At 43.9% G+C, this 24,080-nt stretch overlaps 1 protein-coding gene across 6 annotated transcripts in view; it reads left to right on the top strand.

Moving 5' to 3' along the window:
* The window catches only part of RERE (arginine-glutamic acid dipeptide repeats), a 290,268-nt gene that overhangs the window by 146,232 nt on the left and 119,956 nt on the right, over window positions 1-24,080 (top strand). For all 6 annotated transcript variants that reach the window (XM_083163291.1, XM_083163286.1, XM_083163289.1 and 3 more), the window contains one exon: window positions 8,544-8,614. In XM_083163291.1, coding sequence (XP_083019417.1) covers window positions 8,544-8,614 — 71 coding nt within the window. The remainder of the gene's footprint in view (window positions 1-8,543; window positions 8,615-24,080) is intronic.

The following is a 24,080-nucleotide window of genomic DNA, read 5'->3' as shown; positions in this document are numbered from 1 at the left end:
TTACGGGAAAGATAAAAGGTTAGGAACCGCTGAGTTAGAATAACAGACTGGAAGCTATAAAAGGAGGGTGGTGGTCTTCCCCTGTTAAATATGGTTACCTGCAGGGAAACAGTCGTCACTGCTTTGCACAAAAGAACTAAACAAGCAAGGTTATTGCAGTTTAGTAAAATTGCACCTCAATCAACCATTTATTGGATCATCAAAAACTTTAGTGACAGAGGCTAAATGGTTTTGAAGAAGGCTTTAAGGTACCCAAGATTTTCCGTCAAGTGCCAGTACCGTCTCCTAAAGTTGACTTGGCTGCGGAATTGGGGCACCAGAAGTGCAGAGCCACAACAGGTAGGTGTGAGTGTGTCTGAGTCAGTTGATTGACAGCATGCCAGGTCTAATTGCAGAGATCTTTGAAAAAGGTCAGAACTGCAAATATTGACTCTTTGCATAAACTCAGGGATCTATATAAACTGGATGAGCAAAAAAATGGAAAATACTGTTTACTGTGGACAAATGCAAGGTTAAGGCATTATTATCTTGGGAGACATAACCAATGTCCTACATATAATTTAAACACTGTAGAATTGGGTAACTCAGATTAGGAAATAGGCCTTGGAGTCCAAATTGCCATTAAACTGGGGTTCAGTGCTCCGTGTCAGGTAGCAGCAAATTAGATACTAGCCTGTATATAAAGGGGCACCGAATCTAGAGATGTTAATGTAATTTTATCATTGTACTTGGCACTTATTAGACCTTAATGTAGAATTTTTAGTACAATTCTGGGCTCCATACTACAAGAAAAAGACATTGTAGAAATGGAAAAAGTCTAGAGAAGGGTAACCAAAGTAATAAATATATACAACCGTGGGGGCCAGGGATGGTTGCATGCACGTGGAGCTCCCATGCTTGGCCCATGGAGAAGGAGCGATTTGGCGTGCTGTGTGTGGCCGACCCTCAGGAGCAGGACTGAGCATTTGTGGCTGCGGCCGCGTCCTCCGCTGGTCTGAAAAAGCCCATCCACCCACAGACGACGTCTCCGCTTCAGGAAAACCCTGAGGCGGCACACAAGGGAGGAGATATGGCTCCTGCATTGGGGCAGTGGTGGTGGACCTTAGCCTAATGAGGGCCCAACTCTGGTCCCCAGCCTTGCTGCCTCTCCCCCTGTTGCGGCTCCACCAGGGCCCCATACACGCTGGCCACCCCCAGCCTCACAGAGGGACAGCTTCAGGATCCATTCACATTGGCTGACTCCTGTGGTGTTCTGAAGGGGAGATGGCCTGTTGAGCCGTTCTACTGCTGCCCTTTGAGTAGCGGTCATCAAGATGGCGCTACTGATGGCTGCCTAGGAATTGTGCCTTTCCCCGTTTGGCCATCACCCTCCCTGGGTACTTTTAGTGCATATCCGTACGTATCTGTATGTGTTCGATATCTGTACAGTCATGGTTTACTTGTTACCTACCTGGCTGTTAACCAAGTGGTGCCGCTGATGACTCCATAGCTGCTCTGCACCTCAGCCTAATATATGTTCCCTGTGTCTCCCCTGTCCTGTCCCTCATCCTCCCCATGTTACATCTAGTGTATATCTGTAAGTGTTATATATATCTATACTGTCGCAAGTATACCTGGCCAAATATAAAGTTGATTCTGAAACGAGATGGAGACCCTAGGCCAGGCATGTACAAACTATGGCCCTCCAGCTGTTGTGAAACTACACATCCCAGCATGCCTTGCCATAATTTTAGCATTCCCTAATAGCAAAACTGTGGCATGGCATGATGGGACTTGTAGTTTCACAACAGCTGGAGTGCCATAGTTTGGACATGCCTGCCTTAGGCTATGAGGAAAGAATAGCCAAATTGGGAATGTTCACGCTAGAAAAGAGATGCCTAAGGGGTGACATGCTTAACATGTACAAATATATTAAGGGCAATTACAACGATCTGTCAGGCGGCCTATTTACTTCTAAATCAGTTACTAGGACACGAGAACATTAACTTACACTGAAGGAACGAAGGTTTAGAACACTATAGAAGGAAAGGCTTTTTTACAGTAAAATTCTGGAACCTCCCTTCCATGCGAGGCAGTGTTGGCAGATACAATTACATCATTTAAATGAAGGCTAGACCATCATTTATTAGATAAAAACATCCAGAAATATAACCTGTAATCAAAGGTTGAAGTTGTTGGACGCAAGTCTTTTCTTGAATCTAAACTACTATGTAATGTCATGGTCAAGTAAAGTCTTTGACACTGATAGATGTTCCTATGGTATACTGAAGTAAAATTACAACCGACAAAAAGGTAGATCTGCACTCCTTGCAAAAAAACTCATCTAGTACCAAATTAAAGTGTTTTTCCTTCCAAAAACCTCTTAGGGTTACATTTGGCTATAAATGGTGCAAGAAGCAAGGGTTCTCCGTGTGGTGGCACTAAGCATCCAGCCCGCTCTGGCCAGTCCACACGCGAAACTGCAGATTTGCATTTGATACAGTCCGCAAAATGTCTACCTACATGTTGTATCCATTTAGATATTATTGGTTACAGCAGTGATTTTCAACCTTTTTTTTACCTTTTAATAAATAAGATTTTGAAATTGCCAAGGCACACACAAGGCAAAACAAATTGGCCCCCAGAGGAAGAAAAAAAATCTATTAGCCCCTTATAAAAAACAATCATGCTGGTCCCCACAGGTAACAAATACCTTTACATGAAAAGAAGAGACCAGTAAATAACAGTTGAACCTGGTGGTGCTGGAAACTGGTTTGGGCATCACTAGATCTGTGGGCACACTTGAGAACAGCTCAAGGCACACCAGTTTGCCACGGAACAGTGGTTGAAAAACACTGGGTTACTTCCATATATTTTTGTTACTGTTGCTTGAGCTCTAGCTATTTATTGGGAGTGATGAGGATATGCTTTTTACAAACGGTAGTTTTCCCTTCCTTTTTTTCTTAAATGGCAATCTGAACCCTCGTGTTCCGTCTGGTGCATAGGATGGGGCCTCAAGAAGACGGCGCGTAGTGTAACACCACCTTGTCGTCTTTAAGGAAACATGGCACTTGCCGAATGTGAGGTGCGGTGATGGATATTTTCACTTATTTTATCTTGTAAATGAATTACAAAGCCAGGTCACAATGAGCCAGCCTTTCCATTTTGCTTGTCAGCCGCAGACAAGTCTTTGATGGCTGGGAGATAAAATTATGAATTCAGACGCCGCCTGACTCTTGCAGTGATTCCAATCTCTGTTTGCTTTATGGCTCGTTTTTATGATATAAGCAGTAGTGTTGGGAAACATTGTATTCTCCCCAAGACTTTATGAAGAGCTGCCACACTGAGTAACTGGTTTACCCTGTCGCTGCCAGCGGTGCGCTTAAGTAAATTGTGTGGGAAGCGGAGAATGTAACGTGTGACCTCACCACCCTAGTATGCTGTCAGTATACATTTCTTGATTCACTGGGCGTATTTCTATTCATTTTACTAGCAACGCAATAGGGAGATGTCATTTGGGATGCAAAGAGCCTTCTCTGTACTGTACATAGCAGGGGCTCGTTTGCCCACACCTTTGCTGTTTTCTGCAGACTGAGTTAAGCAGCAGCCGCCATCTCTGTGCAGGGGTGTCCCATAGCCTCATGGCAGAGAAGACGAGAGACCTATTTCGTGAGCCAAGATTGAGACTTTTTATAAGGTCTCTTGTGGTTCTCTCCTATTTATCTTCTTTAGTATTGCTTTTTCTTTACTCCGCACAGCGCGCTTCCTTTGAGGTAGCAGCCCCCCCTCCTTCCCCGACACTTAATAAACTGTGCATTTCTCTATTGCAGGCGCCTCTCATTACTGCGCGCTCATAATATCTCTGGATGTAATGTGTATATTGCTTACATAAAAAGAGGAGTGTAGCTTGTCAAGGTTCTGTGATCTGTGATTCATAATGGCCTTCCATGTAATGGTGTGGTGCTCCAAGGTATTAGAGAGGCATTATCATAATACGCATATGGCAGGTCAAGACAAAGGGCTGTATTTATAGGAGAAGCAATCATGCTAGAATGAGATTTCTTGGCTTATATTTAATGTGTTTTTATTTCCCTGCTGTCTTTCCACAGACCTTTATTATATACACTATCTGTCCTCTGTACAAATGAGAATATCCTTGCATTGATATTTACAAATATAGGCTGCTTCCGTTTCTGTACAGTGCATCCGGAAAATATTCATAGCACTTTGCTTGTTCCACAGTTGCCTTATTCCAAAATGGGATAAATTCATTTTCTCCCTCAAAATTCTACACACAATACCCCAAAATGATCATGTGAGGAAAAAGAGTATTTTTTGCAAATTTATTACGTATGAAAAACTGAGAAAACACATGTACATAAGTATTCGCAGCATTTGACATGAAGCTTAAAATTGAGCTCAGCTGCATCCTGTTCCCACTGATTATCCTTGAGATGTCCCTACAGCTTAATCGGAGTCCACATGAGGTACATTCAGTTGATTGGATGTGATTTGGGAAGGCACACATCTGTCTAAAGTCCTAGACTTGACAGTTCATGTCAAAGCACAAACCAAGAGAAAGTCAAAGGAATTGTCTGTCTGTAGACCTCCGAGACAGGATTGTCTCATGGCAAAAATCTGGGAAAGGTGCAGAAAAATATCTGCTGCTTTGAAGGTCCCAATGAGCACAGTGGCCTCCATCATCCATAAATGGAAGAAGTTTGAAAAAACAGGGCTCTTCGTAGAGCTGGCCGGCCATCTAAACTGAGCGATTGGGGGAGAAGGGCCCTAGTCAGGGAGGTGATTAAGAACCTGATGGTCACTCTGTCAGAGCTACAGCATTCCTCTGTGGAAATAGGGGAACTTTTCAGAAAGACTCCATCTCTTCAGCAATCCACCAGTCAGGCATGTACGGTAGAGTGGCCAGGCGGAAGCACAAACTTCACCTGAAGGAGTCTTGGACCATGAGAAACAAAATTTATCTAGTCTGATAAAACAAAGATTAAACTCTTTGGTATGAATGCCAGGCATTATGTTTGGAGGAAACCAGGCACTACTCATCACCAGGCCAATCCCATTCCTACAGTTAAGCATGGTGGTGGCAGCATCATGCTGTGGGAATGTTTTTTAGCGGCAGGAACTGGGAGACTTGTCAGGATAGAGGGAAAGATGAATGCAGCAATGTATAGAGACATCCTAAGTGAAAACCCTCTCCAGAGCGCTCTTGACCTCATACTGGCCAACAGTTCATTTTTTCACCAGGACATCGACCCTTAGCACACAACCAAGATATCAAAGGAGTGGCTTCAGAACAACTCTGCGAATGTCCTTGAGTTGTCTATAAATAATCTGATCTAGTACTGGACAACAAACCCACGGGACCCAGTATGGGAACCACAGTCATGAATTGCTAGAATGTGATGCGTTCACCATCCCGACAGTGGGGGTGCTGGTGTTCACAATGCAGAAGCCATTATGCCAACTACCGCCAGTACACCAGTGCCAGAATGATAACTGTCCGGAATGAATAACATCAGTATTCGGGGTGGGTTAGGTGGCTGAGAATGGAGACTAGGGTTAGGCTGCAGTGGGTGGTTATAGGCTGCTGGGTGGGGGGGGGGGGGGGGAGCAAAGCATACCTACCTGGCCCTGGTCTGAGTTCTCGCTTTCAGGATGCCAACATCTGTATTCTGAACGCTGGCATACCCCCCCCGCTGGTCATCTGTATACTCAGTGGGTAATTTTCTTTGTAGGCCCTATATACTCCATATTCCACATATAATATTAGTAGAAGTTTCTCTATAACCCCCCCCCCCCCCCATTTTGCATTGCCGTAAACCATATCATCTCATTATCAGCAATAGCTGGTGTTCACCCTGCAGCTCACATGGTCATTTAGTGTATACATTATGTATGGGTGTAGATTTTATATTTTCTATAAAACCGACTTAATGTACACAAGGCGCCGACCCCATTTCCTAATTCCATAACAAGTTGGTAACGGTCACCCGCTATTTACAAGTAAATGACTAAGTGTGTAGTCCTCCTCCGTCACATGTCCCATATAATATAATATATATATATATATATATATATATATATATATAATTTTTTTTTTATAGCTGCCCTTTGTAGATTTGCTTCTTTTAAAAACAGAAGTCTCTCTGTATGGGAAGTGCTGTGTGAAGTGAACCGTAATTCATGAAATAATTGGTCTCGCTGGCACCATGACACTTGTTTTTCTGCTGGATTTCACGTGGTTTTGCCTCTTGTAAGCCCTGTCATTAATCGGGGCTTGTTCCTTTTACTTTGAAGCATTTGGCAATCTGTCTGTCCTCTGAGGGCACACGTTACCATTGTTAATGCTGTCTGTGTTACATCGTTTGTGGGACCGGCGGTGTGCACTATCTTTTGCTCTTTCAGTTAATTTTTTGTCTAAGTCCAGTTGTTGAAGGCTAAAGAAAATAATCATGTGCTGTGTGAACTATACTTTGAAGACGGTCCCTAGGAAAATCTAATTTGGTTTCTTGCTTGGGTGCCTTGGCTGTAGCTGTTCAGTTGTTTTGCCCATAGCTTGAGTTCCATAATTAGCCATTGTTTCTGCTTGTACTCTCTTGAAGTGGTGGGCAGAAATGTGCCAATGTCGGGCTTTTGTGTGCCCAAACTGACATTTCAGTAGGATACACAATACTTTGCAAGGGTGGCTAAACACCTTGCATTTGAGAAGTAGCAGGCACTCTCCACACTCTTGAGAGGGTACGCTTCCAGTCCACTTTTTTTTTTTTTTTTATTGGAGATGTTTGTCCACCATATTGCTTAGCATGTTTGCTGTTGAGCATTGTTACGACACTCTGCCTAGAATTGAAATTGTCCAATTCAGTCCAATTTGAAATCATCCAATTGAAATGGGCAATTCAGTTAGTCACTAGTTCCTTATATTAGCATTACATTGTATTCGACAGTTTAGCACTGAGCAAAGTTTTTGGTTATTTAATGGCTGCAGACACGTGGGAGCGATACAAATTTTTTCAGTTGTTGCTTTGATGGGGCACCTATTTATTTTTGAAGTGCCCAATTAGAGGTGGTTTAGCAGCAATTAGTGCCTGTTTCGATCTAAAGCCCTGGTTAGGGTGTCCCAACTCCCGTTTCGGTGTCTGATGAATTTCACACATTTATTCTTTCTTCCATAGGAGGCAGTGAGAAGAAATGTATCTCCTACAGCTGATGCTGGAGGGGAGCAACAATTAAATTGTTCTTTTTGTGCTCCCTAGTAGTAGCTGCGGGGGAAAACAATTGAGTTGAATCACACTGCCAGTTAATTTGTCCCTATAGAGGTCAAAATATGCTTGCTGTAGGTTTTAAAAACAGGCGTTGATCCAACAGAACTTTTCCGTGCTCATATTCTTAAAAGCTTGGCTAAATATGGACTTTACTTTAGGTCTTGTTAACCATTATAGTCTAGATCAGTGATGGCTAACCACGACACTCAAGCTGTTGCTGAACTACACATCCCAGCATGCCATGCTAAAACTGATGCAGGGCATGCTGGGATGTGTAGTTCAGCAACAGCTGGAGTGTCAAGGTTAGCCATCACTAGTCTTCTCTATTCAAATACAATTATTAATTAATACTTATTATGAAGTTTTTCTCTTTTGTTGAGTTTTTTCAGGGCAGATTCATTTGTTTTGGGTGTCCTATTTTACTTGTCGAAACAGGGCTGCCTAATTGTCACAATTCAGTTGTGCTTGGGCACCCATGTACATGTTAGAACTAAATGGACATAATGGGGCAGCAATTGATTTACGCCATTTTCCACGCCTTAATGGTAGCCAAGCACTAAAACAATTGAATTGGCCCTCATGTGTGCTGCAGCGTTTTCCTAACTGAGTGCCACAGGTTGGTGGTCTAGGACCAAATCAAATTATTTATGGTCTACTTCATAAAACCAGTGTCGGCGGCTGCCAATCCTAAAATGTGAACAGACCGCACAACCCTTTTAACATCACTAGGTTTACAGTGTACTGCAATCACTTTTGGAGAATTTCTCCAGGAGGGACTTTTGACCTAGTGGTGCTCAGTAATAATGCTAATCCTCTGGTGGCGCTGTGAATCTAAGCAGTTTGAGAACCTTCGTCTAATGCAATATTTGTTCCATCGCGCTAGGAAACGCTGATTAATGCTTTAGCTCCTCAGTTTGTGGTGGTTTTAGTACTAGATTAAGGCTCATTCACCATATTCGCTGGTAGAGTCGCTTGTGTTTTTCATGCCATTTTTATATTTTAATATATTGCACTGATTGTGTTCTGCTCTGTCTACAAATACACTATATACAAGTATTGCAATCTTAGGTTAATTGGCACAGTCTCCTAGTTGCATTGCATTGCAATTAGGATGCAGGGAACCTGGAGGCCTACTTGTGTCGGGCATCTCATGTTGCATGGCTTATTGACGCTACATGTGTAAGGCGACCACTGTACCAAAGCCTCTCCTTAATAAATCTAGCCAGGTGTGTGAGTACCATTGTTAAATTACCATAATAAAATCTTCCCTTTCATTTGTTCCAGATTGTGTATATATTGAGAGCCGAAGACCGAACACTCCATACTTCATATGTAGCATTCAGGACTTCAAACTGGTGAGTGCAACCTGCTGTTTTTGCTCAATGATCTGGTAAAGGCTAAATCGATTCCTAGGTTTTACCCAGAGTGATGGAGGGGTCAGTGATTTGAACAGATCATTGCAGTGCAATGATTGGTGTAATGGATACCATCATTGGTGCTCTCCTTTCCCTTTAAGCTTACAGTCAATTTTTTTATCCCCATAACCAAAAACATTAACCTATAAAAGAGGGGAATTTAATTATACACAATGGAAGTGGTGCACTGTTAAGTTTACTCTATGGAGGTGCAAGGTAAAATGTGGAGATGTTGGCACTACTGTAGTGTTCCTTCTAGGATTTTGTGCGGGCAAGGCGCCGCTGCAGGGGGCAGCGCAAAGGGGGGCGGATTGGGCCTGCTGACGCCACAGTTGGTCCCGGGCTGCCGACATCACTAAAGGGGCGGGCCCGGGCCGCAATGCCATTAAAAGGGGCGGGCCAGGCTACCGCCGTCACTAAAGGTACAGCTTGTTGTGTAATATGTAGGGATTTCAATTAGAAGTATTGCCTTCCATCTCAGGGATTATTCACATAGTAAGTGCATTCTCTACACCTATTCCACATGCTGCATCACATTTGTTCTGCTAGTATATCCAATCATGGCTTTTAACAGTTTGAAACATTAATTATGGTTTTCTGCAGTGGATGGTTCTCTATGAGATGCGATAACCCTTTCCAATAGTGAAAATGTTTATATTTGCTAGGAAATGCTTTATTGCAGATATCCTATTTACTGCATGCGATTATGTCTCCATAGGATTTATCGCACATTTATCTTCATTTTGAGCAGGTGAAAAGTTGGGGAGAATCCCTTTTTTGGGGGGGAAATGTCGGAACTTAATTTAATTACTTTTGATTAGCCCATAATGAGTGACCCATTTTGGGGTGTTAAAGTGCAAAGTGATTGGAATCGGGGGTACAAGGTATGGGACAGGTTTATTAGGGTGCATTATGGGTGGACAAATGGTTTTAGGCTTGCAGGTTGGAGTTTTTTTGTAAATGCCTTTAATTGACCCAAAACAATACTCAAACCCATTTACCCATGTACCCCAAAAATGTATTTTACACAAAAGCTTGCTTTTAATATTTATTGCATATTGCAACCATTTAACACATTTTAGGTCTCCAAAAACTTTTAACTATGTCCTATGTTACTTTGCCATTTTTGGGGGTAAAAACCTTTTCACTGGTTAACACATCGCAGGTCACCCGGTTTTGCTATTTTCAAATTGGAAAGGTCGCATACAGTACCTGCGATAAGCGGCTTGCTTTCAGGCGATAATTGCGATACCTTTTTCTGCATTCGCGGTTTGAGTTATCACCACTAACAGGATGTTAACAACCCAGCTAACTAGATCATGATGTAATGTTTGCATGTAGTATATTGGTGTGTACTACGTGTACATTTTGTACGAGTCCATGATCATCATGTACTACATGTGGGGAACTTACCTTTAATTCTCTTTTCTGTGCTGCGAACAGCGCAGCAGATGTGAATGAGCCCATTTACTGACAACAGGCAGATATATAAACTATTGCGTTCATTCAGTAAGTAACGGGTCTTTATAGCCAACAAACTGCTTGTTCTCTCATTTTCCTTTACTGAATTCCGCTTGTGAGTTAATCCTTTATCGTGCCAAAAATGTTTCTCCTTATTTGCAAGACCATTTTAGCTGCAGCTCTATTTCTGTGTTCTCGTTGGTTGTAATAATTCCTTTGCCTGGATCATAGTATTCCACACAATAGCAGGTACCTGGGACTTACAGCAGAAGCCGAGGAGAAATCGTGAATTACAATGTGAAGGTTTCCATTCTGGGCAGAAGTTCCTGCTGAGTTACCATAATTGCTTAGGGATATTAACAGCAATAAAGGCTGACTCTTTTGTTGTCGGTATTGGTTTTGTACTGTGCATTAAGGCTGTCTGCAAAACAACATGAATCAGTGCACACAGATACCTGTCTGCGGCTGCACACAACACTGATTTAATGTTCTAATGCTGCCCCACAGCTGGAAGAGTTATGTGATGGAACTGTGGAATGTGTGTTGTTGGGCATGCGGATGGCATTAACCCATCACATTTCCAAGGCAGTCATTCTTATATGTCCTCAGCGGGCCAGGGCTTTGGGTAATGAAGCAGCATGTGATCATCTGATTAAAGGTATTTTCATTTAGTGATTCAAAAACCAAATTCTCCAGTGCATTAACTTTATGGAGAATGTTCCGCTGGTCACTTTTCATGGCACTTGAGCTGAACCGTGAGGGAGGACTGGGAATCTGGCCTAACGAATCCTGTGTGTAGTAACACTACACCGCTAAGGACTATTTTGAGATACCCCCACTAGGTTGTGAGCGTGGTGTGCGACAAGGGAAATCATTTTCTGTATTAATCGTTTGTAATTTCCCTGTACCCACTGCGGCTCTCTGTGCGCCAATAGGATACTGGGCCTTATTCTGGTCGATGCGTACTTTCCCGAATTCTTTCGGATGGCCTTTTTTAGCCATCTGCGCATGCGTGGGCAACGCTATGCGCATGTGCCACGCATGGTCTCCGTACTTGTTCGCACCAATACCGTACAGAAATGTGCACCGCAATCACTCGGGAAATATGGGCGTCATTCGGAACTACACAGGGGCATAGTTTCAAAGTGGGCTAAACTGGGCGTAAACATGGGCGTGCACGAGGGAGTGCACTCATTCTCGTAGGCGTGCATTCGGACAGCACACCGAATGCACACGAACCAAAAGGCTAGAAATATGCGGTGTCCATAAGCAAGTATTGCTTTGCGGACACCACTCGGTCATGCGCTAGGCAATCGGAACGCCTAATCAGTACAACCAATGTCAGGTGAACACAATACAATCCACTCCTTTACTCATTACTCATTAATTACACTCTTGTCATTGCTTCAATTGGAACCATTGCAGCTTCAATGGACCATTACTAAACACACAAATATATGCTGCAGTTTGGACACACATTTACACTGCAACCAATGGACAGAACTTACTATCACTAATATAAATATACATGTCACTTCTACATTTACCAATAAAACCACACATTTGGGGATCAAAATGTACATTTATTACAATAACGTCAAACAGAAAATGGAAAAAGCATGTTTTTGGACACATGCAACAAATTAAAAGGTTGCCTAATTGCATAAGTGTGTCGTGATCGATTTCGGAGGTCAGATAAGAGTGGTGAATTTTGCGTAAATACACCGCATCGGTGCGTACGTCCAGGTTCCCGTCCGTTCTGACGCAGTAAGACCGTGCAGAATATGTGTGTTTCCACCGCAAACGCAAGGTTTGGATGTCGTCCGTAAACATGCCCTGTTCTTCCAGTGTGAGTCCGTCCGTATGCGGAGATCCGGTGGACGTTTCTTCGGACGATGTCCGCACAGCGTGGCGTGCGGCCCGCCCCGAAAGATTTCGGAAATGTACGCACCAACCAGAATAACCTCCACTTTTTTCTTGTCTTCTATTTCCTTATCACACTCTTGCTTTCCCATTTTTACCTATTAGGCAGAGCAGTTCCGTGTCAAGAGTTGGAACAGAACACAGCTGCTCTGGCGCCTCCATCGGTGCAGCAAGCACAGCTGGGATGCTGCTGCTCCATTGTAACTGTAGGGAATAAGGACTCGTTATTCTGCACTAAAATGGTTCTAATGCAGCAAGTCATCCAGCTAGCCTCTTGTGAGATTGTATTGCTCTATACCGGAGGTGGGTAGACTTATGGTTGCGGCATGGATTTGGATCCAAAGGTCACTCTAGAAAGAACATACATCACTTGGTTGTGTACCCCATGGTGGCAGCAGCAGCAGGCTTAATGACCAGGCTGAAGTCCGGTTGAAGATTTACGCATACTGGGCCTGATTCCGCAATGTCAGTGTTGTACACTGTGCTGCTATTTTTTTTGCCACTGTGCCTGAACCGTAATGGTTGTACATCTACAGTTGCAGCAAGGATTTGTTTGACAGACGCTGAAAGTTACTGCGCATGGAGAAACGGTGACCATAGGGGTTACACAGATGGGCGATGTTTGATATGTGCATCAGATGTACCCATGGGCTGGTTCAGAGACACCACCAGTGGGAACTTCCATACAGATCCTGGCGGCTGCAACGTTTGCATATACTCGCACAGCCAGATCACTTAGAAATGGGGTGCAAGGCCACACCCCTGTTTTGCAGCGGTGGGGGCATTGCCCCCAGCCCCTCTGGCTGCAGGAATAGACGCTGTGCGCATGTGCACAGCATCTATTCAGTGCTGCTCAGCAAGTGATGGGGGACTCCTAACTAGGATTACTGCGAATACATGAAATCATTTTCTAACGGTGATATGGTAGTTTCGGTATCTGTCTAGGTCCTCTCGAGCAGTTAAGCTGGCCATACATCAGGATAACCTACATACGACCTGGTTGTATGAAGGTCGTGGAGCTGTCAAATGCGTGATCATATGCGCTTAAAAAGCACATATGATCTGCTTATGAGCGCAGACGGATCAACGGGACCACGCATCATAACGAGAATTTACACGATCCTTCGAGGTTGTGTGCGTTCAAGACTAGTGTTGTTCTGGTGCCTTTATACAGAAAACATTGTTGGCCAGATGCTCTAAGCTTCAAAAGGGATAAGCCAACCAATCAGCTCCTACCTGCTATATCACAGACTGTGTTTGAAAAATGTCAGGCAGGAGCTGATTGGTTGGTTGTTTAACATTCTTCATTATATCACTTTTGAGGCTTAGTGCATCTGGCCCCTGTTTGCATTCAGACTAAAGCAGTCCCTGTAATTTAATTTGCCTTACACTACTCTTGTGCTATGCAAAATTAATTATATTCGATGTATATACTTCTGTTTTAAAATTGTTTTTACTTGTATTTTAGGGCGAGGTATTTTTTACCATAGCTTTTTGTGTGGAGAGATCTAGTTGTTACTATTTGGTGGCAGCTGCTTCTATGCTGCATAAGCCAAAGTGATGTCACCATCTGCTCCTATTCTTGCTGTAGAGCTTGTTCCGTGCATTGATCCGGGACCACGAGAGACTGCCTGATTACAGAGAACTAGCTGTAGGAATAGCTGTTTATTTGCCTCGTGCCATCCATGTTATAGCCAGCCTTTATATCCAGGCCAATAACTGTGCTCTTCCCAATTAGCAGGTCTGCCATGACCCGAAAACACCTAAATATCAGAAACCAATGATAGAGCTCCAAAATGTTTTACAATTTTTTTTTTTTTTTACAATGCCGGACCTAATAGCTTCTGTCACTTCCATGCATTGCTCTTTTATAGGGGACATGACACATTCCCAAACAATGAAGATATTCCCATGACAAATTGTTCTGCAGGTTATGGCAGAGAGACCCTATCAGGCACATGAAAATGTTATATTGCCACAGTATATCTATTGTCTTTATGAACTGCAGCGTGCTGTCTGTATGATGTGTGTGTGTGTGCGCACTCATTTCTAAATGTATTTATTATGGAACGTTTCAGTGTAATTTATATTGTGTTTTAATGCACATCTAAGCAAAAAAAAAAATTGGTAGTAGTAGTTAGTTTATTTATAAGGTGCCACAAAGTGTCCACAGCGCCGTACATCAGCATCAGTTCTGAAGTAGGTGTTGAAATTGTCGAGGAGACTGAAGATGAAGTAGAGGAAGGGAAGGGCAGGAGCGCTGGTGAGGCAAAGAGGTGGAGTGAGTACGTGAGGAAGGAGGGCCCTACTCATGAGCTATCAGACTAAAAGGAGGTGGGTGGACGAATGAAAAACAATAGGATAAGTAGGAACGGATGGAGGGGTAGGGTAGGCAGGATAGGAGGAGCGAAAGATTAGGATAAGGAGGGATAGGCTAGTCGGAAGAAGTGTGTTTTGAGGGAGCGCTTGAAGGAGGTAAGAGAATCCGAAAGCCTGATGGGTGGCGGGAGGTTGTTCCAGTGCAGGGGGGCAGCGCGAGAGAAGTCTTGGACACAGGAGTGGGAGGAGGTGATTACGTGAGAGGTCAGGCGGCGGTCGGTGGTGGAGCGAAGAGGACGGGAGGGAGTGTGGATAGAGATCAGTGAAGAGAGGTAAGGAGTGGTGGTGGAGGAGGAGAAAGCCTTGTAGGTGGTGGTGAGGAGTTTAAAGAGAACTCTGAAAGGAATGGGGAGCCAGTGAAGAGATAGACAAAGGGGGGAGGCGGAGGTAGAGCGGCGGGAGAGGAAGATAAGCCTAGCAGCAGCGTTAAGAATGGATTGGAGAGGGGCAAGAGGTAGCCCAGAGAGAAGGATGTTGGTACACCTTCAATTTCGCTAGTCTTCCTACAATGTACCTGATCTTGCGTATGGCGCCATGTGTGTTTCTCTTACCTATGAAGAAGGTAAGCCTGCACAGAGCTCTTTATTTATATGAAATTCTAATGCAGTGGTTCTCAAACTCTGTCCTCAGGACCCCACACCGTTCACGTTTTCACAGTCACCCGGCGGGTGCACAGGTGTATTCGTTACTGACTGACTTATTTCAAACGATCCACAGGTGGAGCTAATTTCACTTTTGATTCTGTGAGGAGACCTGCAAAACATGCCCTGTGTGGGGGATCATAGGGACCAAGTTTGAGAACCTGTGTTCTAATGTATGATGCTTGGTAGAATGGTTTCTTGTCGCCAGTCAATTGGTCGGCAGCATTAGGTTGGCATGGTCAAAAGAACAACATGGTCAGTAGGTCGACTGATTCAGTTTGTCAACATGAAAATTGGACATAGCCGTTTTTTTTGCCCCTGATGGCTGATGCCAAGTGGAGCATCTGGAGTTAACCTATTGACTGCTGACACAAAGGTCTTTATCCCTTTAAATCTTTTATTATTGGTATACGGGTAAAACATATCCAAAGTAGATACGTTTGGATGAAAAACGCTGGATATGTTTTTTCCAGACTTTGGAGCAGCTGCATCCCTAAAAAAGTAAGTGGTCTTTCCCCACATTTCTTTTGGCATCTCCATTATACAGTGACCATAGGAAGAAGCACCAGGTGCAAGTATTTGGCTATAGGAAAGTTTCCTAATTATCCTTGGCAGTCCTATGCCAATATGTTCGCCATAACCTAAAGTGTCATTGCATTTCAGTCACTAGTGTCATAGAGGTAGCATATATATAGGTCAGTGATTCCCAAACTGTGCGCCGTGGTACCTTGGGGTACTTGCAGGAGGGGGATGCCCAGGGTTGGTGGTGTATTTATGGTCAATGTAACAGACAAAACCAGTTCTTGTGGCTGCCTGTCATAAACTATATTCACATTCCGAAGCAAACCTTGTCTCTCACCTAATTACTGAACCTAAGGATGACCTATAAGCACAATCTACTGAGTTTTAAATGTATTTCTGAATTTATCCCTAAAGTTTTGGCCTTGAAAAAAATTCTGATACTCCTCGGGTGCAGTGATTCAAAAAAAGGTCTGAGAACCACTGCAGGCGATTGAGGCACCTTGCTAGGAGTCTGTATGGGTGTGGATGGAAAGGTTTCAAATGTCTGTGTTGACAGTCAATAGAACAACATGAAGTTCGGCATTAACAAAATTCAACACAAGCAAAAGGTGTAGACACCAGTTGACATGAACTCCGAATTAGTGTAACACATACAGTTGCATGGTTTTCTTTGCCTCTGGCACTTTACCATTCCCAAGTGTAGTCCATGTGGATCATGAAGCTTGAAAACGTCCCTCCCCCAAAAATGTGAACTTTTATGTGTTGACCTTTTGTAATTTCAACCTAGTGCATGTCGACTTTTTCGATGTTAAATGTTGACGTAGACACCGCAGATCTATCATCCGGATCCTGTCTGTATATAATCACGAAACACTCCTAAAAACACTGGTCTGAAGTCCTCATTTCTGGGGAACTCTTGTATCATGTCTAAATGACGTTTCCCGAGGTGCATGGACATCGCAGGCATGAGTTATGTCTGGGGAGGAAGGTTGCTGATCCCTCTAATACAGGCATGTCCAAACTATGGCCCTCCAGCTGTTGTGAAACTACAAGTCCCATCATGCTGTGCCAGAGTTATGCTATTAGGGAATGCTAAATCTATAGCAAGGCATGCTGGGAAGTGTAGTTTCACAACAGCTGGAGGGACACAGTTTGGGCATGCCTGCTCTAATAGACCATACATAGTGACGTACTGTTTTTCTGTTGGAAAGAGGCACAGCCTGTCGGCATCTTGTCGTTTTTGTTTTGAATTGGTTAATGTGATTAACTTTTATAGCACTGACCTTTCTTGCTTAGAAATGTAAATGATTTTCTACAATGGATCAAGTGCGTTTACAAATGATTCTTTAAGTTTCTTTTGAAATGAAAGCAAATAAATGTCCACATAGATTGGACATTGCAATATTCAGGTCGTTTCATCAATTCTTAAAGAAGTAGTAAGGGGGGAAAGGGTCGAACATTTTACATAGCTCCATATTCAAAATGAGCCTGAATGTCCATTATTGGATCCATTTTGTGGCCTTGGTGCTGAGCACATATTTGATCTATGCATAGCCTGTCATTTATTTATATGTATATATGGTTTTCATAATGATCCTGCTGTAACTTGTATATTGGAGGTTAGAGGACACTCGCCGAGAGAGAATCTGTGCGTTTGGAAAAGGTGGAGAGGATATATATCGTGCATGCATTGGTGGCAGGGGTTGGGATCGTTTGGTTTGCAGTATGTTGTCGACAAGCATTAGCTCGACACATTTGTCGACATGGGGAAAGGTTGACATGGACTAGATCAATAGGTCGACTCAAGCATTGGGTCGACAGTGTCTAGGTCGACATGGGGGTTTTCACTGGTTTTTTTTACCCGAATGTCGACACCGTCGACATAGACACAGTTTCCAGTGCACCGCATCCCCTCCCAATCGCTTGCTTCGCTCGCGGTGCTTCAGACACACTATTTTATTCTCCCACCGCGCCCTAGTGGATGGTAGGGCATGAAATACCGCCTGTCGGCACAAAATACAGTGAAAAACCCCACATCGACCTAGAACCATGTTGACTTATCCCCATGTCGACCTGACTCTGTCTACCCAGTGCTTGTCGACCATCCTACAGTAGGCCCAATGACCGTATCCCGGCAGCAGTGACTTTGTAAACTAAAGTAATACGTGAGAGTTCTGTTTATCATTTTATTTGGGACAGAAGTTGTCATTGAGGCAGCGGATGTGTCTGGTTTAACGTTTGACTACATTGAAGTGATTTGTGTGTCAATGTCATCACTGTTTCCAAGTTAACTACAGCGCTCATAAATTGCGTCTCTACACTACTAGCATGGCTGTTTCCATAGTGTGTACGGTAGGTGCTCTTCAAAGGTCCCTTAAACTTAGTCTTGTATGATAACGCTACCAGAACATTATATAATGTTCAAGTATATATGTGTGTGCGTTTGTTTACAGACTGTTTACATCATTTACCTATTGTGATCTAGAACACACGTTTTATACAGTGCGTTACACAGAACATTTACACACGCACGCCTTCTGATTTGGCAAGCGGAAATGTGTGAAAGGTCTGCTGCACAAATATAATCACCCCACTCACTGTAGACTAGAGATGGGCAACCTTTGGCCCTAAAGCTGTTGAACTACACATCCCTGCGTGCGCTTCTACAGTTTTGCTATGTGCTCATGCTAAAAGTGTTGCAGGGCATGCTGGGATGTATAGTTCAACAGCTGGATGACCATTTCTGCTTTAGACCAATGATTGGGTGCGAACAAGCAGCTGAAACCACCATTTTGGTTTTTAGCCAAATTGGAAACTATTTAAGATATTTAAAATGTTGTATCGTGAGGAGGGAACAGTCCCTTAACACTGCAGGTTTCCAGTTTGTTGTCCATTAACTTGGTTTACACTATAGTTTGCAATGTGTTTTTCTATGGTGTCTGCAATTAGATTACATTAATGTGACTAATCGCTCTGAACTGAAAATGGTCACCTTTTTTGCAAACCTAAAGTCATCTCCCCATATCTTGTTGCTTGTACAGTTCACCCGTTTTGAAATTAATATAATTTCTTTGAATTCTTGCACCGATACGGGACAAAAACCCAGGAAGCTTCCTGAAAGAGCGACATGATATAACCACGTGTAAATCCGTACAAATTTTTACTTGTCACATGCGTTGTCATGTGCTTGGCTTGTTAGAAATGTGTATGTAGCCTTGGGCTGTCTCCACAGGAAGTAACTGACAATGGATGCAATAGCTTGTACTCCGCAGCAAGCATAAATACTGTGCATTGTCAGACATCTCAATCTCTGGCAATGTATGTCAGACCTGTGAATGCTACTATATATTTTATGACCACTTGCATTTTTTTGCTTTAACATTTCTAGACTGTCAGCTGTATGCAAGTGCTGGCCGGCTCGCTGTGCTTGGTAACACCTAAAGGCAGTAAGAATAAGGAAATACGACCTATTATAGAACGGACTGTGTCATTTCTTTATATACGCAGGCTGAGTGACATATATTGGAGCTGCTATTTTCCTTGCTTGGTGAATTCAAATACCGTAATTGTCTGCACTGGAACACTGCTCCCAGGGGCTAAGTGGTTGTGAAAATCGTAGACCGCTTTCTTGCATTGCAAGGAAATATTTTCCGATTTTAAAGCCATTATCCTACATGGCTTATGTCGGCAATATGGCTATCCTTTTGTGTTAAGGCATAACCAGGATTATTTTGGAAGAACTTTAACTTAATACTCCATTTAAGTGGGGGTACAGCCAACTCCTAATTTTGAAGAGGGATTAATAGCATTGTCAGTAAAAGACTTGACATCCACGTGACCATACCAAAGCTGTTACCATCATTTAGTTCAGTGATGGCTAAAATTGACACTCCAGCTGTTGTTGAACTACACATCCCAGCATGCCCTGCTACAGTTTTACTATTTGGCCATGCTAAAACCGATGCTGGGATGTGTAGTTCAAAAGCAGCTGGAGTGTCAAGGTTAGCCATCACTGATTTTGTTTCTTTTAACTGTTGAAGGGCATACAGGAGATGTGCATGTACAAATGGGCTTATCTTAATTGAATCATTTCAAACCTCTTGATTCATAAATAAGCCATTAAAAAGGACTATTTTTTTCTGTATGTGTGGAGTAAAGCCACGATTACACAGTGTTTATTCTGTATGCAGATACTGGGCTATGAATGTCATACACGTCAGTATCTCGCTGGCGTTGTCTGTATAGCGGTGTCTTATTTTTTATTACATTGGTACGCTTTCTTTAAAGTTCTGCTGGTATTGATAATAAGCCCAGTTATACGCTGTGAGAGCTGTTGGAGCCTGATCCAATTGGCGCAGGCCCCACTGCAATGTGAGATTTAATATATCCCTGCCGGCACACAGATCGAACACAGCATAATGATACAGCTGCTCTGGAAAAGAAATTGATTACAGGTTTTCAGACAGTATCATTAACGTTCCTTTCTGGAATGTGCCACGGGTAATAGACCATTCTGTTTGGTTAATTTTGCGTATGTGGGAACAGCAGTGATTACATTATCATCTGTGGTACATGATGCAGGTGTACTTGTAGGAGAGCGTTGTGTATGCTGGCCCCTAATCAGGGAGTGTTTGTCAGTATATAAACCTGCTGATGTGGCTGCCCTGTGTAGGGGACATCTAGCAATTAGGAACTCTGGTGCGAATGACATTCTTACCTCTAGTTTCCTGGTACACATCTGCGAGTGCTGGAGAGGATGGGAGGGCTGTGTCTGATTGTGTGATAAAGGATTCCGCCAGAGCCTTGCTGCAGAAACAGCTGTGTGACATGCAAGGTTTAAATACAAATGACATGGTGGCAGAGCACAAGCTGCTTCCAAGCCAGCAGTGTGCAGCACAATCTGCAGGTCGCTGTGCCAGCGTGACTCTCTGTAACCCACACACTTTGGTATTTATCCTGTTGTCTGAGCCGGAGAAGTGGCATTTTTTTGTGGCCTCTGAAATGTCATTTTTTTTTGTTTTTGTTTACAAAGTTTAATGCACAATCGGAGTAGCCTCCCGCATATATGATTTACAAAGAAACCTTTTAGTTTCTGATGCCAATGGTTTTAGGAATAACCCAGATGTGTACTTCAGGGCTTGTCCATAGTCTTCCTTTACCTTTTCTGATGTGTTTTGGTAGTAGGCTCTATGTAAGCTATGCATGCATTTGTGCCTTCGGTTTATATTACAGTGGTTCTCAAAGTCAGTCCTCGGGACCCCACGCAGTTCACGTTTTCCAGGTCACCTGACAGGTGGACTCGTTACTCACCGACACGGGATGCAGTTAAGATCCCGGCGGTCGGGATCCCGGCGTTCAGAATCCCGACGCCGGAATCCCGACCGCCGAAATGCTGACACATTCTCCCTCCTGGGGTGTCCACGACACCCCTGGAGGGAGAATAAAATAGTGTGCCGAGCGTAGCGAGGCACCGGGCCCGCTGCGTGGCGAGCGCAGCGAGCCCGCAAGGGGGGGCGATCCACGTCCCCTCCTTGTCGGCATTTCGGCTGTCGGGATTCCGGCGTCGGGATTCTGAACGCCGGGATCCCGACCGCCGGGATTCAATACTGAATCCACCGACACATCTGAAATGATCCACAGGTGGAGCTAATGTTTTCTCTTCTGATTCTGTGAGGAGACCTGCGGATCATGCGCTGTGTGGGGTCCTGAGGACCGAGTGGTTTACAACAATATAACCATGGGTCTGGGGGGACACTCCAGTTCTGCTTTCTAAAAACTTGATGGCCTCCTGTGAATAATTATTGTGATGGTATTGGTTATTATTCGGTCACATGGTATAACCACTTTATCTGTGATCTTCCAGCTTTATCTTGAGGTTTGCTGTGGCGACAATGCTCTGCTGTTACTGACCACTCCTGCTGTTACTGACCACTCCTGCTGTTACTGACCACTCCTGCTGTTACTGACCACTCCTGCTGTTACTGACCACTCCTGCTGTTACTGACCACTCCTGCTGTTACTGACCACTCCTGCTGTGAAGTTGGAGCGCTTATCTGTAGATTGCAGGTTACAGACGTCACACAATGGGCGGTATTCAATGTGAATACCCTGCGAGGTGCAGCGAATCCTTTTTAGGATTCGCTGCACATTCGCCACGTTCCAGAGCCAGCGGGCTCCGGTATTCAACGTGTCAGGGGCTCGCTGCCCCTGACAGGCGAATATGAGCTCCTGCGGCGATTGCCGCAGGGAGCCTCAGGACGGTGCCAGGCAGAGAGATGGTAGTCTCTCTGCCTAGCCCAGACCTTTGTGGGGGGTTAGGTGTGCTCCCCGGGTGCCAGGCAGCACAGGCTGCCCCCCCCGGGGGTGCCAGCAGGCAAGCATATATTTACTACACAGGATCGTAATGATCGTGCAGTGAATATATGAATATGTAATGAGCGGCTCCGCTCTGGCGCCACCTGCTGGCTGCTGTGTAAAAAAAAAATAAAAAAAAAATATTATTTTTAAAATTAAATATATATTCATGTGCTTACAGCACATGAATAAAAATAGCATGCCCCTCCTCAGAAGAAAATTCCTGATTTTTTGACACCAAATGTAAAAAACAGAACACTTTATTTTAAAAGTTCACATTCCACTTCACCATAAAAAGATAGCGATTGCTACTCGGTGAATCATGATGAAAAAAACCTTCAAATGTATTCGCCAACTGGTCATTGAATAGGGTGATTCACCGTTTTAGTCAGAAATTCGCCAAACAGCACAAATTCACCATAAAAACCTGGCGAATCAGGCTCATTGAATACCGCCCAATGTCTTTTACAGGAAGAATGCGGTCTTATGCACATAAATAGGTACTTACAGGGACTGTCCGACATTCCTGTGTGATAGGAATGATGCACACACATGGAATATGTTATTGCCACACAATACAGCGACTTGCTTTTTATGTGGAGCCAAAATAAGTTTATTCCTAACCATGAATTGAATAGCGCTTTAGTTACGGTAGCAAGTGTGTTAGGTTAGCCGGTCTGGTGTGGTGGGTAAACTGCACTGAGCCTACCAGTCAGGTCTAGACATGACTGGGCCATGAACAGGATTTATTGCACAGTATTTAGCATTAAGGGGTAGTCCAGACCACAAGGCAGGTGTGGTATAACTCATAGACAATGGGGTTTATTCTATTCAAATTGATGTAAATAGCACTATTCTAATCAGAGAATGCCTGTGCTAGCGGGTGTTTAAGTTGTGAGTACTGGCATTTTCTGACTTTAATGCCTCACGGACCCCCAATGAGCCGGGTTCCCGTTGCATTGCCCTCTGTGCTTCCATGCTCCCCAACCGCTGTACTCTGCACACTTTACCATCCATGGGGACTCTGATGGGGAATAGTAAAGTATGGGGAAAAAAAGAAAAGTTTGCAATCTTTTGACCATATGGTGTCAAACGTATTGGCTGTTGACATAGAATTACCTGTCAGCCATCTAGATACCTCACACGATAGTGTCTTGAATGCTGTCGGTGGGCGGGGTGGAGGGAGCGCTTGCTGAAGAAGGGGGCTGGAGGGATGCTGGCTGCATCCATCGGAGTAGCGCAGAGCTGTGAGGAAGCGCTAGCGGGCGGCGACAGAATTTGAAAAACAAAAAAAAAAACGGTTTCAAACACCGGGTGGCGCTCTGATTGTCTGAGCAATCATGTGACATCGGGTACTGGAAGAGTGCGCTTTTCTGCACCATAAGATGCGATGGGACATCACATTGCATCCGAAAGCATAACTGTATGGGCACCTTAAGAGAAGATCATTGAGAGGGAAGGTTTGCTGAAATGGCCCTCGGTCTTTATGCCAGTGCCTGCTCTAAGAATAGTAATAAAAACCCGCATTGCTGCATGTACCTGATGGATTAGAATCATTTACTTTTCATTCATAATGCAGTTTTTAATTTTTATGCGCATAAGCCTTTGTCTAAACATCAATAAAGTGCTCAGAGGTCGGTTTGATTTTCTGAAAGGTTTTACAGCGTGGCCAGAATCTGTTCTCCCTTCCTGAATGAATTATTTAGACTGGCCTTCCTTTCCACTGCCCCTGCCAAGTGAAGGGTGATTTTAACAAACACAGGTGCACTGATCGCTCCCCCTCACAAAGCCGCCTCAGCACAGAGGCCCCTCTGTTCCTTCCACACACAGGGTGTATTTTATGGCGTTTGCTGCTAATAAATTATTGGCTGCAGGAGGGGGACGCACAGTGCCCGTGACTCTCAAATGTGGTGAGCGGTCTCGGAACCTGAGCATGTGCATAGTTTTTGTGAACGGCAATAAAGAAATATTACAAATGTAGCTCGGATCTATTAATCTCCCCCCGCGGGGCTGCATGTCGATGTTATTAAAATGTTTATAAAAAGAATTTGCAGTTGGCCGGGGAACAGCATGTAAATCTGTCACCAGCCTTCAACATGTCTAGAAAGGAGAGACTGATCTGCCCT

This window comes from Crinia signifera, chromosome 19 (genome assembly GCF_055691185.1).
Source record: "Crinia signifera chromosome 19, ASM5569118v1, whole genome shotgun sequence".
NCBI classification, from domain to species: Eukaryota; Metazoa; Chordata; class Amphibia; order Anura; family Myobatrachidae; genus Crinia; species Crinia signifera.
The sequence above is the reverse complement of the archived record's forward strand: the minus strand, read 5'-3'. Positions and strand labels throughout refer to the sequence as shown.